Genomic DNA, 16,123 nt, shown 5'->3' with positions numbered 1-16,123 from the left:
TAAAGCATATTTTCCTTCTCAACAGCTTTAGGGTCAGATGTCGGCTCCAAGCCAACTTCATCCACTTGGAAGCCATTGTTTCCCATTTCCAATTTTCTCGACAGCCTTGAAGTAACAGTAAACACAACAATTTTAAACTGGCTGGCACCTTCAAATTCATGGTACCCTTCAGGGAGCCGGTCATGGAGATTAGAGACGTGGACTTTGCTAGTCATTTTACTCCCCAGAATAGCATTCTTAAAACTTCCCTGAAGGATTTAGAATATAGTGGAACAAATGTTGAGTTTGCCGTCTGAATTTGAAACCCGCCTGAGATGCAAATTCAGGCTATGCCTTGGATGATTAGTAGGAAGTCTAGGAGACGGGGTAGGGCATTGTAAAACGAGAGACGTGTGAACAAAGGTGCAGTGACGGGTGAATGAGCCTGGGGAATGGGGTAAGACCACCGCCTATCTTTAAATTAGACAAATGAACCCAAACGACCAATTGTCCAAGAGGACAAGGTACGCCTTCTAAGGACATCATCCGTGTTTGAGGGAAAAGCTAGCAAGCCAAATTGCATGGAGCTCATTGGTGGTTTGGTAGCAATCCCAGGTTGGTGACAGAGGGAGTTGTTGCTTTGCGTACGCAACGTGATAAATGCTTCCATCCAATCCCCCAGTAGTGTGCACGCCCAATCCAGCAGCCTAGGGTGACCGGGCGCCTAAACAAGGAGGGAGGGTTCCATGCCCGCCTAGGAGTCTCTCTTTGTGCTGAGGCGTCGTCCAATCACAGTGTCTCTTTATCTCCTGTCGTCACTCTCTGCCCAGTTGTTTTTCCTATTGGTGAGTATCAGTAGAGAGCTGTCAGGGTTGGCCAGCCGGGGAGCCCAATGAACTGGTGAGAACGTGGCAGCCACCTAAGAGACCGCGTCCGCTCCGGTGAGGGCTCCGAGAGCTTTGTCTCCGCCCCCTGGAGGGATTCTCTATCTGACGCCGGCTGAGGGGGGGGGGGATCTTGTATCTGTGGTCCTCGAAGCCCGGGAGTGAAAACCTCGGCGCCCCCATTTTCCGGGTATTGTGGTGACGGCCGGAGGAGGGGCGGTCCCCCCCACCCCGCCCCGCCCGCTTCCTGCCTCCGCGTTCCCCAGGCCGCGGCCGCGCCCGCAGGTTTGATGCTGCGTCTGACGGAGCGGAACATGAAGCTGCTCGTCGTGGCCGCCTTCGTCTTGGGCTCCGTGCTCTTCTTGCTCTTGCCGGGATTCTCCGCAGCTGACGAGAAGAAGAAGGGACCCAAAGTCACCGCCAAGGTCTGAGCCAGGCGGGGAGGCCGCGCGCCTTCATCCGGTCTCTGGAGTCCCTCCTGCCTCGCGGCCCGAGACCGGGCGGACGGAGGCCGGGGCCCTCGTGGTGGATTCCCTCCTTTGGAGCCGGGATGGGTGGGGGCGGCGGGCGGCGGGGCGGGAAGCGCCTTGGGGGGGCCCAGGGAGGGAGCCCCCAGGGCATGTGCGCGCTGAAGCATCCCAAGAAAACGCGGGCCCCGAGCTCGGGTCTTCGGAGGCCAGTTTGAGAGGAGATCCGCCTCCCCAGAGGCCCCCGGTGTGTCTGCACCCAGTCCATTAATCATGGGGTCCCTGCAACCAGGGACGAGCGGAAACCCCCCATACCCGTGCAAATGGCCGAACCAGCCAAGGCCGGTGGCTCCAGTCTCAGACTGACACAGGACCAGTTTATGACATTGACCTTGTTCATTCTCAGTGCTTCGAGAAAATGACTTTATTAATTCGGGATGATTTTTCCCCCCTTCCCTATCTCACAGTTTCTAACTTGCCTTTTCATACGTAACTCCCAAGCTAGCAGATGATAGTAGACATTTTAAATTCAAAAGTTATATACAAGCACGGTTTGAAAGTGCTTTGGAGCTCTTAGGGAGCTTATGGTTGCCTGTTCCTTCCTACTGTAGAGCAAAAAAGTTTGGTCTCAGGACCCATTTTATACCCTCAAAAATCATTGAAGACCCCCAAAGAACTATTTTTTTAAATGTGGGTTATATCTATCGGTGTTTACTATATTCAAAATTACGACCGGTAAAATTTTAAGATATTTAAAATGACCATCATATGTTAACATAAATAATGTTTTATCTGCTTCTGCATTAAGTTTATTGTAATATGTTGTTTTGGTTAAAGTATATGAAGAAAATCTGGCCTCACATAGATACGAAGTTGGAAAAAAGAGTATTTTAATAGGAACTAAGGCCTTAGTATTATATTATATTATATTATGTTAGTATAGAATTAGTATAGAATGGTGTTATATTATATTAGCATAGAAAATAGTTTTAAGCTTGAAGAACCCCCAGAAGGGTCTCAGGAATCCCCTTTGGTCCTTCAATCATACTTAGAGAACCACTGCTGTAGAGTAACTTGGCCCTGACCTAGTGAGGCAAGTAAGAGTCAAGACATTACTCTAATTCACTTATATTAGTAACCAGTGGGCACACCTTCAATTCTCTACCAAGAACTTTTCTCCAAAGCTCAAGAAAAGAATAAAAGGGGGAAAAATGCTAATAATACTTATAATAATCTGTCTATTTCAGGTATATTTTGATCTACGAATTGGTGATGAAGATGTAGGCCGAGTTGTCATCGGTCTCTTTGGGAAGACAACTCCAAAGACAGTGGACAATTTTGTGGCTTTGGCCACAGGAGAAGTAAGTGGCAGGGACTTGATCCCAGGAGAGTGATGGGCCCAAGTTTTTTAAGCTGCAGGGAAGCTAGTGCCACCTGTTTAAAGGGGGGGGGGCATTCTAACCTATTTGCCATATTTGTTTATTGTTTATTTGTCTCCCTGGCTCTCATCATAACAAGAGAGTATGATGTAAAATGAGGGACTCTCAGTTCCTCAGCAATGCCCAGAAATAAAATTGGTCTTTCTGAGCAGTGCCATTGGAGAAGAGTCTATCTCGGACCCTTCACAGATTGGCCTGACAGCACTAAGCCTGCTTGCTCCTCAGCACAGCATCTAGCAACATAGGGCGGGGATTTGCCTTTGAGGGGCTTCTCTACATCTGCTGTGCTTGTGGGCTTATTGTCTCTTGCAGATTCCTTACTTTGCATCCTTTTTTTCCAGAAAGGATTTGGCTTTAAGGGCAGCAAATTTCATCGTGTGATCAAGGACTTCATGATTCAAGGTGGAGACTTCACCCGGGGTGATGGCACAGGAGGTAATATCAAACCTGAACTTTGGGTTTGGCTTCTCTGAGAAAAGAAATTGTTGCTGCTGCTCACTGTGGGAGTATTGGGCAAGATTTTGTAAAAGAGGTTATATATCTTCTTTCCCTAGTTCCTGATAGATATACACTTGCCTCCACTGGGGCCAGCCATGCTTTTTTTAATCCTATAGAAATCCAGCAGGGATGGGGGAAATGGCGTAAGAGTATCTCTCACAGTCAGCAGATATGCTAATCTAGGCCTTATAGCACCTTGCTAATTAGCAGCTTCCAGCATAGCAGATGAGTTCGCTGTCTTGGTATTTCATGGAGAATCCTAGATGAATGTAGTAAATCATAAGTCAGGCTTGTTTAAAGGGGGCGGGGGCTGTTATTGCAGAATAGCATCATCTTGTTGTGACTGGGGGCATTTATGTGTATTACGATCTCATAGCCTATCCTTGATGCATTTGAAAAAATTCTATGTTTCCAAAAAGATATTTTGCATGCAATGTAAGATCCCTCTCTCTTTCCTCTCAACCACCTCTCACCCCAGAAAAAATAATCACATTTATTGAGCATCTCCTAGGGACAGTGCATGTGCTAGGCTTTCTTGGACCTATAAAATAGTACTTATCTCAAGGAGCTTACAATCTAATTGGGAAGCGACATACACATGAAAAATTAATTTAGCTATTTTAGTAATTACAGAAATTACTAGACCAGCCGTGAGTATGAGATTGACAAATTATTTTTATTCACAGTAGGTGTGGGGAAGGACAGTGGTGCTTAGAGAAGAAATGGGTCTTGAGTCTAGTTTGGGGGGAAAAGATGAGGAGGGGTCCTAAGTAGTGTAAGCAAAAAATACAGAAGCAGTAAAAGTGATTGGGAGGTGAGACCAATTTGACTAGATGGAAGGAGTTATGTAATTGGAGGTAAGAATCAGCAGGCATTTATTAAGAGTCTACTATGTGCCAAGTACTGTATTTGGCATTGGGGATACAAAGACAAAAATCACATTGTAAGCAGCTTTCATTTTATGGGGGTGGGGTGACAAACATGTTCATGCACATACAAACACCACCTTTGGGCAAGGGATGGTGAGTAGCAACTAGGAAATATGGTTGGGTCATAGTGCTTGTGGAGGGGAGTAGCATGTATGATTGGAAGGGTAGGAAAGGGCTAGTTTGTGAAGGGTCTTGAGCGTCAGAAAAGTCAATGTTTGATTCTGAAAATAGCCTCTGGAGTTTGAGCAAGGGGATAAGGTGGTAAGATCTGTACTTTTGGAAAATCACTTTCATGTGATTTCAGTGGAGATGATGGAGTGGGGAGAGACTGAGTGAGAGGCTGTTGCAGCAATCTAGGCAAAAAGTGATGAGGACTTCGACTTGGGTAGTGACTGACTTCAAGTAGAAAGACATGGATCCAGGAGATGATGTAGAGATACAAAGGACAAAATTTGGCAACTGATTGATATGAGGTGTGGGTGAAAAGATGACATGGGGGTTGTAATTTAGGTGGTAGAAGAGTGGTGGTGCCCTTGAGAGGTAGCCAGAAGAGGTACTCTTGATCTGATTGCAGAGCTTATTAGATTGGATTTTATTCAATAAATAGTTGAAGAATCATCAGTATTTTATCATATAATAATCATAATCAAAGTTGTGTCTTAGGATGATTAAGGGTATATGGATAAAACTGGAAGTAGTACGAGACTAGAGTTTTGGAAACTAATTATAGAAGCATCTGTACTACTCCAGGTATAAAAGTAATGATTGGGTTTGAAATTGCATGGTAGCATTGGGAATGGAAAAGGAAAAAATAGATTTCAAAAGCATTGCAGAAGAATAATTAACAAATATTTGTGAATATCCAGCTTAAAGGTCACCTCTGACACTTAACAGCTGTTAAATCATAGTTAAGTCACCTAGTCTCTTACTCAGCTTCCTCATCTGTGAAATACAGATATATTATCCTTACAGTATTGTTCTGAAGCTTGAGTGATAATGTTAAAAGGATCTGGATTATTATTACTGTGTTTCACCACATAATTGTTGCCACCACATAATCATTGCACCCTGTTTTTTTAGTCCAAAAATTGTTTTATAACCTTTCATCACATAATTATTGCATGGTACAATTCTGTTCATCATGCCACTTAAAAGGTAAACAGAGCAGCAATGTATTCACCAGTGGCATATGGATATGCATTTATTTCTCACACATTGCAAGCGTCGAGCCTAGAATTCTCAGTGCACTAGCATTGTCAGTATTCAATTTTAATGTATATTCATGAATATTCCGTGCATCCTAATCTTGCATCAAAGACAGGTTAGTAATAAATGTTTTTAAGTAATACCAGTGCAATTAAAAAAAAAAGAACTTCACATAATGGTCGCACCCCACTTTTTGCAAAAAAAAAAATTTTTGGCATAAAATCTGCAACAATTATGTGGTGAAATACGGTATTTTACAAGGTCAAGAGATAAGAGAGAAACAGAGATAAGTTTGATGTTTTGAGACCAGGTAAGCTGTGATAACCAATAAGAGAAACTGGGAAGTTGCAAGTGGCTACAGTTTGTAGAGTTTGGAACATACTGAGCGTAGAACCTCCAAATGTTCACCAGGCAGTTTAAAATGCAAAATGGAAGCTTGAAAGGTCAAGAATGAAGGTATTGACTTGGGAAGAGAATATCAAAAACCTTTAACTAAAACCAACATTTATTAAGTACCACAATGCTTCCTACCTGGCATTTTGCTAATATGTGAGATGACGATTGACAAAGTTTCTGTCTTCATGAAGCACATAATATGGTATAAGAATATGCCAACTCTAGTACACAAAGATACATGGCAAGTGTATGAAAAGTGCAGACCACCTACTGTGGGGAAGGGGAACCTAAGAGAAGGGAGCATTTTGAATTGGAGCTCAATGGCAGGGTAGAATTTCAGCTGGTAGAAGTGGGGCTGGGGGTGGCATGAGGGAGGAATAAACATTCTAGGTGTAGGGAACAAAAGTAGAGAAAGGAAAGACCTACTGTCAATTCAGCTAGTTTGACTGGAGCAAAGAAGCACAAGACAATGTGGATAAAAAGTTTGTGTAGCACCTTGTATGGCAGATCAAGAAGTTTGAACTTACACTGGGGAAGATAAGGAACTTTTTGAGCTGCAGAGAGATCAGATATGTGCAGAAAGATAATATGATAGCTTTGTGTGAAGGCTAGATTAGAGGAGAGACTATCCATTTCTTTTGTTCAGATGAGTGGTGATGAGGGCTTAGGGAATGGATTCTCTGTAAATAAAAATTACAGAGAAAACACTGAACCTGACAACTTATTTCCACCATCCAAATCCAACGATAAGACCAACGTTTTCAACCTAGGGTGTTGGATGAACTGGCAGAAAATAAGGAAGTGAGAAGAAGCAGATGACAGAAGATGGATCTATTTATTTTGTGACATATTGAATTTATATCTGTATAACGCTAAGAAGGAAGATCAGATCTGAAGATAAGTAATAACTGGGGAATCATCTGCCAAGAATGGATGATAGTTGAAGCTGTTCAAATAAATAATATGTTCACAAAAGAGGAGGGCCGGTGAGAAAGACCAAGGGTGGTATTTGGTCATGCAAGCCTAAAAGATTATAAAAGTGGGAGAGAGGGTTAGATTAATAATTTTTAAAGTGAGAGAGGTGTAAGGGACTAGAGAAAACATATTAGATCAGCCCCCTCATTTTTTAGGTAAGGAAACTTGAGGCTCTGATCAGTTAAGTGATTTAACCAAGGATCACACAAGGAGTAAACAGCAATTCTGAACTTTTTTTTCAAAATTTTATTTAAAGTTTTGAGTTCCAAATTCTATCCCTCCCTTCCCCCCTCCTCAGACAATAAACAATCAGATATAGTTTATACACGTACAGTTATATAAAACATTTCCATATTAGTTATTTTGTACAAGAAGACTTGAATTTTTAAAGATGAAAGTGAAAAATAGCATGCTTCAGTCTGTATTCAATCAATATCAGCTCTTTCTCTGAGGCGGATGGTATGCTTCAATATTAGCCCTTTGGGATTTTCTTGGATCATTGTATTGCTGAGACTAGCTAAGTCATTCATGGTTCTTCCTCGAACAGTATTGCTATTACTGTGTACAACATTCTCCTGGTTCCATTCACTTCACTTTGCATCACTTCCAATTCTGGACGTTGAACCCACATCCTCTGGTTCCAAATCCTCTTCATAACCAGGGATTGAGGAGTGTGTGAATGTATGATTAAACAAATAGAAGCATTAGATATAGACTGCTTTCTTTCAAGAAGTTACGGATTTTTAAAAGTTATTACTTTTTTTAATATCAGTCATTTTCCAGTATTCTCCCTTTCCTCCACCAGTATCTTCATTGTAACAAAAAAAAAAATCAACCAACAAAGTAACTGTATCTCTTAGTGTAGGTAACAATATCCATAGCAATCTCTGTACCACCACCCCTCCCACCCTTCCCCAGAGCAAAGAGATGTTTCTTAATCTGCCTCCTAGAATTAGTATTGGGTACTATATGTATTATTATAGTCAAAGTAGTACTCTGATAGTTCAGCTTTCTTTGATCTGTATCAGTTATGTCACTTCATACAAGTCCTCCCATTTTTCTTTGAATTCCTCATTGTTTTATAGTGCAGTGATTTTTCGTTATATTTTGTGCTACCATGTGTTAACAAGCCATTTTTTTCATTCAACAGGAACCTTTTTAAAGCCTTTGATAAGGGAAAATCTATATGTAAGGAATAGACAGGAAGTAAAGGGGAAAGGGACAGTGCCAGAGTTAAAACCCACTAGGGAAAATGGAGCAATAGGCCAGGGTCAGGAAGAAACGTTAGGCCCATTTGTAGGAGAACTCCATCGTTCAGTCCTCCAGGCTGTTCAATGCCAGGGTAATGGTGTAGGTAAGAAAACACATCTCTTCTCATTTTCCCTCTCCCTAGCCTTCTAGCAGCTGGACTTAACAAAAGCTTAGCAGTCATGGTCAGCTTTGCTTTCCACCAAAGCGTTTCTCCACCTGTCTGCTCTTTGCACTGCTGTTGCTGTATATTGGAGTGTCAGGAAGGTCATGGTTTGCAGAGGTTCATCTCTTAAAAGATTTCCGTGCTCCTGATTTCATTCCGCAACTTTTCTCCCATATATACTCCTTTCTTCCTTTCATTCTCTCTTAAGCTTCGTTAACAGCTTAATCCATATATTTCCAGCAGCTCTCATTATATTTCCATAAACATTTTGTTATTTATGATTTTCAGTATTCAGTGAGATTTGACAATAGTTCCAGGAAAGTAACTACTTTCTGTCCCGATTCTTTCATGTCAAGCTTGCTTTAGGTGTTCTACATATACCAAGGTGTCTCTGCCTCTTGCACCAAATTTGATATTACTTTTCCACTCTAACCCAGGCTGTGCTTTCATTTGTAGGAAAGAGCATCTATGGCGATCGCTTCCCTGATGAGAACTTCAAGCTGAAGCACTATGGGCCGGGCTGGGTGAGCATGGCCAATGCTGGCAAGGACACCAATGGCTCTCAGTTCTTCATCACCACTGTCAAAACACCATGGCTGGATGGCAAACATGTGGTGTTTGGCAAAGTTCTAGAAGGAATGGTAAGTGGTAGGGGCTGGGTATACGGGGCTCCACCTCCTCATTCATTAACTCTGTGGACAAACCAGAATGTGGTCATCCTTGGTCCTGCCTGGCTGGATGCTATGCTTCAGTTACCCTAAAGAGACTACGAGTGGGAGAAAGCGGAGTAAAACTGCCAAGATGGGACTTAGGCTGTCCTCCTCCTCTGCTGGAGACATGTAGCCTTACAGTCTCTGAATTACTGTGAGCTGTCACTCTTGGTTGTGACTCAGGATTGCTTATGTTAGCATATGCCTTGAACCCTTCTCCTTAACCTCAAACCCTGCAACCTTTTCCAGGCTCTAAGCCAACCTAGGGTATGGTATGCTGAAGAAAGAGCAGATTCTTCTTCTTCTTCATACCAAAGTGCCTGCTACCTCCTCCTTTGCCTAGAAATAGGGGATAACAAAGTGGTACATAGTAGGAATGTGCTGCACAAGTCACCAAAGCTTGGTAGCAGGATAATGGAAAGTTTTGGCTTAAAGCCACAACATCCTTGTTCTTACTTGACCCTTTGGATAGAAGCTCAGCAGGAGCATTATTTCTTTCTGTCTGGAGATCAGTTCTCTGGACTAGATAATACTGACCTCCTTCTTTCCCCTCCTCCTTATTTTTTTCTTTTTTCATTTATCAGGATGTGGTACGAAAGGTGGAAAACACCAAGACAGATGGGCGGGACAAGCCCCTGAAGGATGTGACAATAGCTGACTGTGGCACAATTGAAGTGGAGAAGCCTTTTGCCATTGCCAAGGAGTAGGGTCCCCTGGAGACCTGCTATATAGGCTGTGCAGGAAGCTGTCCCCTCTCTGGGGACTGAAGCCTGGTCTGGTCCCTGTTCCAGCCCTGGGCTCCTAGTACAGCCCGTGGTGCTGACATCTGACTGAGCTGACCCAGAATCCATCCTCACATTCCCCAGCCCCTCAGGCCCAGTTTTGTAAAGAAACACATGCCAATAAAGAAGAAAACTTTTTTTTTTTTTTATAGAAAGCGAGTGGGCTGGGTTCATCCCTTGCCCTTAATACGCATCTAATCTTAGCCCAACCTAGACCCCCTTCCCTCCCACCTGAGGGAAGAGCAGGGCTTGTTTCCTATAGAACTAGGTACCTTCCTTTGCCCTCTCTCCCCTTCTTTTCTGCCCTCCCTTGGATGCCTTTGGAAGCAGACCGGAGAGCTATTCCTGCCCTGGGCTAAACTAGACCCGGACCAGTGGCTGCTGGGCAAGAGGATACCTTCCAGTCCTTACTCTTTCCCTTACACTGTCTAGCAATGCACTCCCAAAGAGTGGAGCTTCTGCTTCACTGGTCAGCATCCAACCTCATTCTCACCTCCATCCTCTCACCCTGTATAATGCCTAAGCCCTTGCTTTTTTCTCACTGTGGTTCCTTTCCTCCGATATAAACAGCCCATTCTTTGTTTTCTTTGGGCTCATCCCTAAGAGAGACTCTCCTTTTATTCTGTGTTCTTCCAATCTCGAGGGGTACAAGTGTTCGTGTCCCTCAGCATTCACCCATCAATTAGGGTCACAATTGGAGAACTGAAGGTGGAACAGGGGCCTGCCAAGTTCCATGTTAGTGCGAGTTGTGTCCTATCAGAAGAGTTCAGCTTTGAGCTTGTGGTCTCTTTGGCCAAGGGTTAGGGTGCTGCAAGGAAGAGTGGTCTGGTTGACAGCACAGCTGGTGGGGATGTTCTATATTCCCTTCAGGGCCCCGGCTGTAGTAAGGGTGGTATGAAATAGGGGTCCTTCAGCTGGGCCACAGTGGGGCAACCACTGCAGCCATAGAAGCCCTGCAGCACACCGTTCACCACCATGTTGGGGATTGGCTCTAAAAGAGGGGGAAAAAATCCAGGCTGAGTAGAACGGATCAAAGATGTTGGCTACTAATTCTGTAGTGTAAATGTGCTTACACTGTATTCCTATGTTGTCCTCACACCATCCTTCCTGAGGAAAGCGTTTTTTGTTAGCCCCAGTTGAAAGGGTGAGAATAGGACTCATTAGTTGACTTCTCCAGACACAGCTAACAAGTATCACCAGGGGGAAAGAAGTCAGACTCGGCTATCTATCCCTGCACCCATAAACTAGCCCCCTCACTGCTGAAGCCTGTTCCCTTTCTAGGTGGGAGTAAAGGACAGCTCCCAAGCAGTGCCTTCAGCAGTCTAATTATTCTGCTTCTGGTTCCTGAGCATCAGCCAGGCCAGATGTGGGGGGCTACAAAGGAACACCAAGTCAATCTTCTTAATCTATCCTAAATGATGATACTCTTCACTCACTGGCTCTCAAGTTGGAACTGCTGACAGCCTCAGAAAAGGAGTCAGGCATGTGTGGTACCCCCAGGAGCCTTGGGGAGTAGAACCATGCCACCTGGCTTATGCATTCATTTCAGATGAGCCTGGTTCTAGGAACTGTCCTTAGTGCTGCCAGAGCTTCCTCTGGTTTGGGTCAACCGTCAGGCCAAATGCTACTGGAGGAGATGCAGGGATGTCCTCCCTTCCTGCTCGGTGCCAATACAGATAGTAGAGGCTTCAGAATTACTACATCTTCACAGCTCTTGACGTTTTACTTACCTGAAGAAGGGCTTTGAATGTATGGATCCCTGTGGAAGTTCAAGACTGGTCTGTGGGGTAGCTGAGCGCTACAGAGAAAAGAGGTTGGTCAGATCTAACTACTTCACAAAGCCCCATTTGTGCTTGGGATTTAGTGTCTTGAATGGGACAGCTGGCCACCAAGAACATATATGCAATTGGAATAGGACCTAGGAACCAAGGACCCGAGACGCTAGGGACTTTGCATTCTTATACAGTCGCTCCAGAGAATTTATGGAAGAGTATAAAAAAATCGCATAATACCAAGTATGGTCTGGGGGGAAATTGTTGGCTGTAGAGTCTCCAGCTCTGTCACTTTTGTGACTGAGCAAATCACTTCTCTTTGGGTCTTGATGACCTAAGGAAGATCCCTTCAAGCCCAAAGTCTGATGCTTAAAACAGGCGAGGTAAAGATTTCCATCTGTACCATCAGAGGGAATACCCGCGTGTGACCACAAGGGGGCAGCAGGCGCCTCTGAGACCAGAGTCCCTGGCCAGGGAAGCCGGTCAAGGGCTAAGAGGACTTCGCCGAACTAACCTGAATGCTGTTGCAGGGCATGAACTCACCCAGTAAGCTGAAAGTTAGAAGAGGCCCATGAATGAGCACTGCCAGCCCCTCTGAGCTGCAGCTGAACCAGGGAAAGCCCCTGCAGCTCTCTGGGGAGAGGAGTTCAAGGAGGGGGGTCGAGACAACCGGGAGAGGAGCTGGCCTCTGGGGACCCCTGCTTCTAATGAAAACGAACTTATTTACTAAGTAAGCTGCTGGCTAGCTGAAGAGTGAACAGGAGGAAGTTTTAAGGCTAAGAGTCCACCCGGAAGAGCGCCAGCACCAGGGGTAAGAATCAGTTATGTGACAGAAGGAATATTTGATCAGTGTTAAGAGGAGGGAGGGCAACAAAAGCCACAGAAAAACCAGCCACGGGTTTGGTCTGGTCCCCAAGACCAGCTTTTGCCTGCTGTCTTAGGCCCCAGATCTCCACGGATGTCATTAAGGGACTAGCTGAAGACATACCAGAGGACCCTTCTCCACTCCCACCCTAAGCTTCCAGAATCCACTCACTCCATGCTGCTGGCCTTAGGGTCTGAAGGGAAACGTCGAAGTTTCAGGAATTCCAGCACCTCCTTGGGGACTTCCTGATTGAGATACAGGACACCCTGGGGAGCACAGTCAACAAATACTTGTTAAATACTTACTGTGTGTGGGATACAGTGATATGCGATATGCATGGGAGCTAAGCAGACGAGAATCCCTGCCCTCAAGGAACTTACATTCTAGTGAGAAAGACCTAACTATATACATAGTATGTTTTAAAAAAGAAAAAAACAAAATGGTTATGTGAGAGTGTCTATAACTGAGGTGATGGTGTTAGGAAAGACTTTAGAAGAAGGTACTTGGGCAGCTAGGGGGCGAAGTGGATAGAGCGCCAGCCTTGGAGTCAGGAGGACCTGTGTTCAAATCCAGCCTCAGATACTTAACACTTAACTAGCTGTGTGACCTTGGGCAAGTCACTTAATCCCTGATTGCAGCAAAGAAAAAAAAAGGAAAAGTAAGTGAAATGAGTTTAAAAAAAAAAAAGGAGGTACTTGAAGTGAGTAATGAAGAAATCTGGGATCCCAAGAGAGGTGAGGAAGGAGTGGATCCCAGGCATGGCTCAGACAGGAAGGACAGCCAAGTATACACAGACATACATGCAATACTGTGTTACTGAGAGGCTACACGTTGTCACAACTATGAGTACAACAGATATACATCCCTGTGGTGAAAGATACCTCAAAAAAGATTTCCTATTGAGACCTGAAGTTAGTCTCTAGAAAAAAGAAACCCAACTCTGCCCTTCTCACCTGGATATATGCCTCTAATCCCTGTCTTCGCTGCTCCAGAACCTTAGGCCTCCAGTTAGGCACGCGTTTGGGGGGAAAGTCCGGCACTTTGCAAGACTTCTTAATCTGTCCAAAGCCATAAGAAATCTGCTTAGAGCTCCCAATTCTGCCAAGAACTGGGGCCCTTGATTCCAACTCCTGTTCCCTTACTTTACCCCCAACCTCTCCTGGACAGGTCCCAAGAGGGGAGTGGTAAATTCAGACTAAACCTTAGCTGAGTACACTGAAAGTCAGGTACAGAATCATCTAAAAAACCAAATCTTTCCATAGATTCCAGTATACCTTGACTTGCCTTCACACAGGTATTCTCCCATTGTTCTTCCCCTACCCAGTTTCCCCTTTCCAACCTGTGAGGGACCAGTGATTTGAAGGAAAGATGGAACTCAGATGTGTAACTTGGAGTACCAGCCCTGGGGAGGGCTGGCTTTTGCCCTTGGTAGAATAGAAATAGGTGTCCCGTGTTATTCAGCTCTTTCCACATCCCAGGGAACAGGCACTACCTACTTCTCACCTGTTTGTGCAGGGCATGGAATTCGCTATAGCGCCGATGTATTGTGTGCCTTCTCCCGTTGCAGAGGACCTCCACCCTGAACACCTAAAGGGAGGGGGAAGCGGTAGGGAAGGAGAACAAGCGAGCCACCCAAGTCCTGGCAAATTCAGGGCAAAAATAAGCCTGTAAGGGAATGACCAGGTAGAACTAGAGGGTCTCCCTACTTCTCTCTTCTCTTCCTACCCCAGAGCAGCCAAGGGAAGACCCGACTCCAACCCTCTCCTAGAAGCCAATTTGAGCAGCTGAGCATCGCCTCGCACAAAGGCCCTTTCAGAACTGCCCAGGCTCTAGGGGATCTTCGGGGACACTAATACATGAGTGCTCACCTCTCCTTCCTCTTCCCCTCCTAGCAATCTAGGTCGAGGGGGCTGGGGGGGGGGGTGGTGGTGGTGGTGGTGAAGGAGTCAGATGCAATCTCCTCTGCCCTCCAGGGCAAAGTTCACCAATTACAAGGTTCGAAGACTGACCCCCCGGCCCATTTCCCTAGTCCGCTGAGATGTAGCTAAATGCTGCTAACCCAGCTGGGGGAGGTGGCGGGGGAAATCTCTGCCTTTTGACCCCCAACCCCTGCCTCTTAATTAACATCCAGGAGAAAGATGGGAGGGGGATGAAGTCCCCAGACTTGCCTGGCGGAGGGAGAGAAACTCGGCATGAAACTAGTTCGAGAGCCTCCCCACAGCTCCTGCCCAGGTCTCCCTTCCCGTTACAGCCAATGCCCCCAGCCCAGAGTTTTCTTCCGTCCCAGTTTAACGAACGCTGCCTCCCCCGCTTTGAAATCCCCCAGTCGAGGAACTCTAGGACCCGCTTTCCAGAGGGAGCTCCCAGCCGAACACTCACCATGTGTCCTTTCTCCAGGCTCCTCTCGGGCTCCGCTGCCTCCGGCCCCACGGAAGGAATGTGTACTTGTAGCATCCCTAACCCAAACCCGTCTTTAGCCCCGGTGCTTGGAGACTGCTCGAGATCAGACTCTAGCTCCAGGACCGACCAACGCTCACTCCAGGGCTAGACTCAGAGATGGCCCCGCCCCGCCCGGCTCCGCCCCCACCTGAGCCCCTCCCCCACCCAGAGGTTCCCTTCTCTTGGCCAGAAGAAAGTGGGGCCAGCCAGCCGAAAGCTACCTGGGGCTGGAATCTGCCTTGGGGGTGCCCAATCCCCAGCTCCAGAGAAGCTTGGGGGCATAGAGAATTCTATTCAAGGGTTCCAATCTTTTCGATGGGATACTAGCCCAGATGGCTAGGAGGACGCGGGGAGCGCGGATAGGCATATGCCTGCCCTCTCCGAGCGTACGTTCTAAGGAAGCACCCAAACTAGAAGGAATGACTAGGGCCCGGCAATCGGGACTTTCCCCAGTGTGCCGAAATTTAGATGAGACTGATCACACTTACACACCCCCGGTACTGAAAGAAATAATGCAGTATGATACAATGAAGGGCCGGAGGCTCCAAAATCAGAGGATCTACATTCAAATCCTCGGTAAGTTACTCATTGTGACCTTTGGCCACATTTAACTAGTTAATCACCTAACTACTTGAGCCTCAAAATGAGTACCCTTCTACCCAACCAAAATCTTTGTCCAGATCTCAGATTCCATGAATTGAGATCAACACCTAGTTAACAAGAATTACTAGTGGAAATAGGAGGCTACGCCGTGTCAAGTGGTTCCTAACACCACTTGGACACCAGTGTGCTTTGAGGATTAGTGCCCTGAGATCATTAGCTGCCCCACCCCAATTTGTCTTAAAAGTTGATTTGAAGGTGTTTTTTAGTGATGCTTATTCCAGGCAGGAAAAATACTAGTTGTAGTTCTATCTCCGTTCCTGGAGAATCTTTTGCTTTCCTCTCTTTCCCCTTGTTCTTAAAATATATATAGATATATATACTTTGTTTTTACATAACCTTTTCTTTCCCACAGTATTCCTCCCTCCACCCCAGAAAGACATCCTTTAGAATAAAGTTTAAAGAAAGGAAGAAAAGGGAAAAAGTCCACAAAACTTAAAAATGTACTTTAAAAAATGGCTTTATTTGCAGAATCCTTAACACCTGGTCCCCCACTTCTTCAAGGGCGGATGTCTTATTATCTTCCTCCTTTGGGGCCAAGATTGGGCATTATAATTGTACAACATTCAGTTTTTATTGTTTTGTTTTTGTTTCCATTGATATTGTTGTAGTTGTTTGATATAGTGTTTTCCTGGATCTGCTTATTACATTGTTTCGGTTGGTCTAAGTCTTTCAGTGTTTCTCTGTGTTCATCATGCTCTTCATTTC

General features: G+C 45.3%; 2 protein-coding genes across 2 annotated transcripts; one reads left to right on the top strand and one right to left on the bottom strand.

Annotated features, from left to right (window-relative positions):
- Nucleotides 1-1,120: 1,120 nt before the first annotated feature.
- On the top strand, nucleotides 1,121-9,828 carry PPIB (peptidylprolyl isomerase B). The gene is made up of 5 exons (XM_027851552.1): nucleotides 1,121-1,288; nucleotides 2,578-2,691; nucleotides 3,111-3,204; nucleotides 8,644-8,828; nucleotides 9,482-9,828. Exons 1-5 carry the CDS (start codon nucleotides 1,154-1,156, stop codon nucleotides 9,602-9,604), a joined length of 651 nt encoding a protein of 216 aa, XP_027707353.1. The 5' UTR covers nucleotides 1,121-1,153; the 3' UTR covers nucleotides 9,605-9,828.
- Nucleotides 9,829-10,137: 309 nt separating this feature from the next.
- On the bottom strand, nucleotides 10,138-14,858 carry SNX22 (sorting nexin 22). The gene is made up of 6 exons (XM_027851553.1): nucleotides 14,696-14,858; nucleotides 13,820-13,903; nucleotides 13,270-13,374; nucleotides 12,488-12,582; nucleotides 11,410-11,477; nucleotides 10,138-10,670 (listed from the first exon to the last, which is right to left on the bottom strand). The coding sequence occupies exons 1-6, from the start codon at nucleotides 14,768-14,770 to the stop codon at nucleotides 10,546-10,548; spliced, it is 552 nt and encodes a 183-aa protein (XP_027707354.1). The 5' UTR covers nucleotides 14,771-14,858; the 3' UTR covers nucleotides 10,138-10,545.
- Nucleotides 14,859-16,123: the final 1,265 nt, after the last annotated feature.

This window comes from Vombatus ursinus, unplaced genomic scaffold, assembly GCF_900497805.2.
Source record: "Vombatus ursinus unplaced genomic scaffold, bare-nosed wombat genome assembly UNPS02009205.1, whole genome shotgun sequence".
NCBI lineage: Eukaryota > Metazoa > Chordata > Mammalia > Diprotodontia > Vombatidae > Vombatus > Vombatus ursinus.
The sequence above is the reverse complement of the archived record's forward strand: the minus strand, read 5'-3'. Positions and strand labels throughout refer to the sequence as shown.

Bases quoted from the DNA above. Each gene is read 5' to 3' on its own strand.
- PPIB (XM_027851552.1), top strand. From the start codon at position 1,154: ATGCTGCGTCTGACGGAGCGGAACATGAAGCTGCTCGTCGTGGCCGCC. The intron at 2,692-3,110 runs GTAAGTGGCAGG...CTTTTTTTCCAG, and splicing joins TGGCTTTGGCCACAGGAGAA to AAAGGATTTGGCTTTAAGGG. The intron at 3,205-8,643 runs GTAATATCAAAC...TTTCATTTGTAG, and splicing joins CCGGGGTGATGGCACAGGAG to GAAAGAGCATCTATGGCGAT.
- SNX22 (XM_027851553.1), bottom strand. From the start codon at position 14,770: ATGCTACAAGTACACATTCCTTCCGTGGGGCCGGAGGCAGCGGAGCCC. The intron at 11,478-12,487 runs GTGAGTGGATTC...TTTTCTCTGTAG, and splicing joins CCTAAGGCCAGCAGCATGGA to CGCTCAGCTACCCCACAGAC. The intron at 10,671-11,409 runs GTAAGTAAAACG...CCCCTCTTTTAG, and splicing joins CATTCAAAGCCCTTCTTCAG to AGCCAATCCCCAACATGGTG.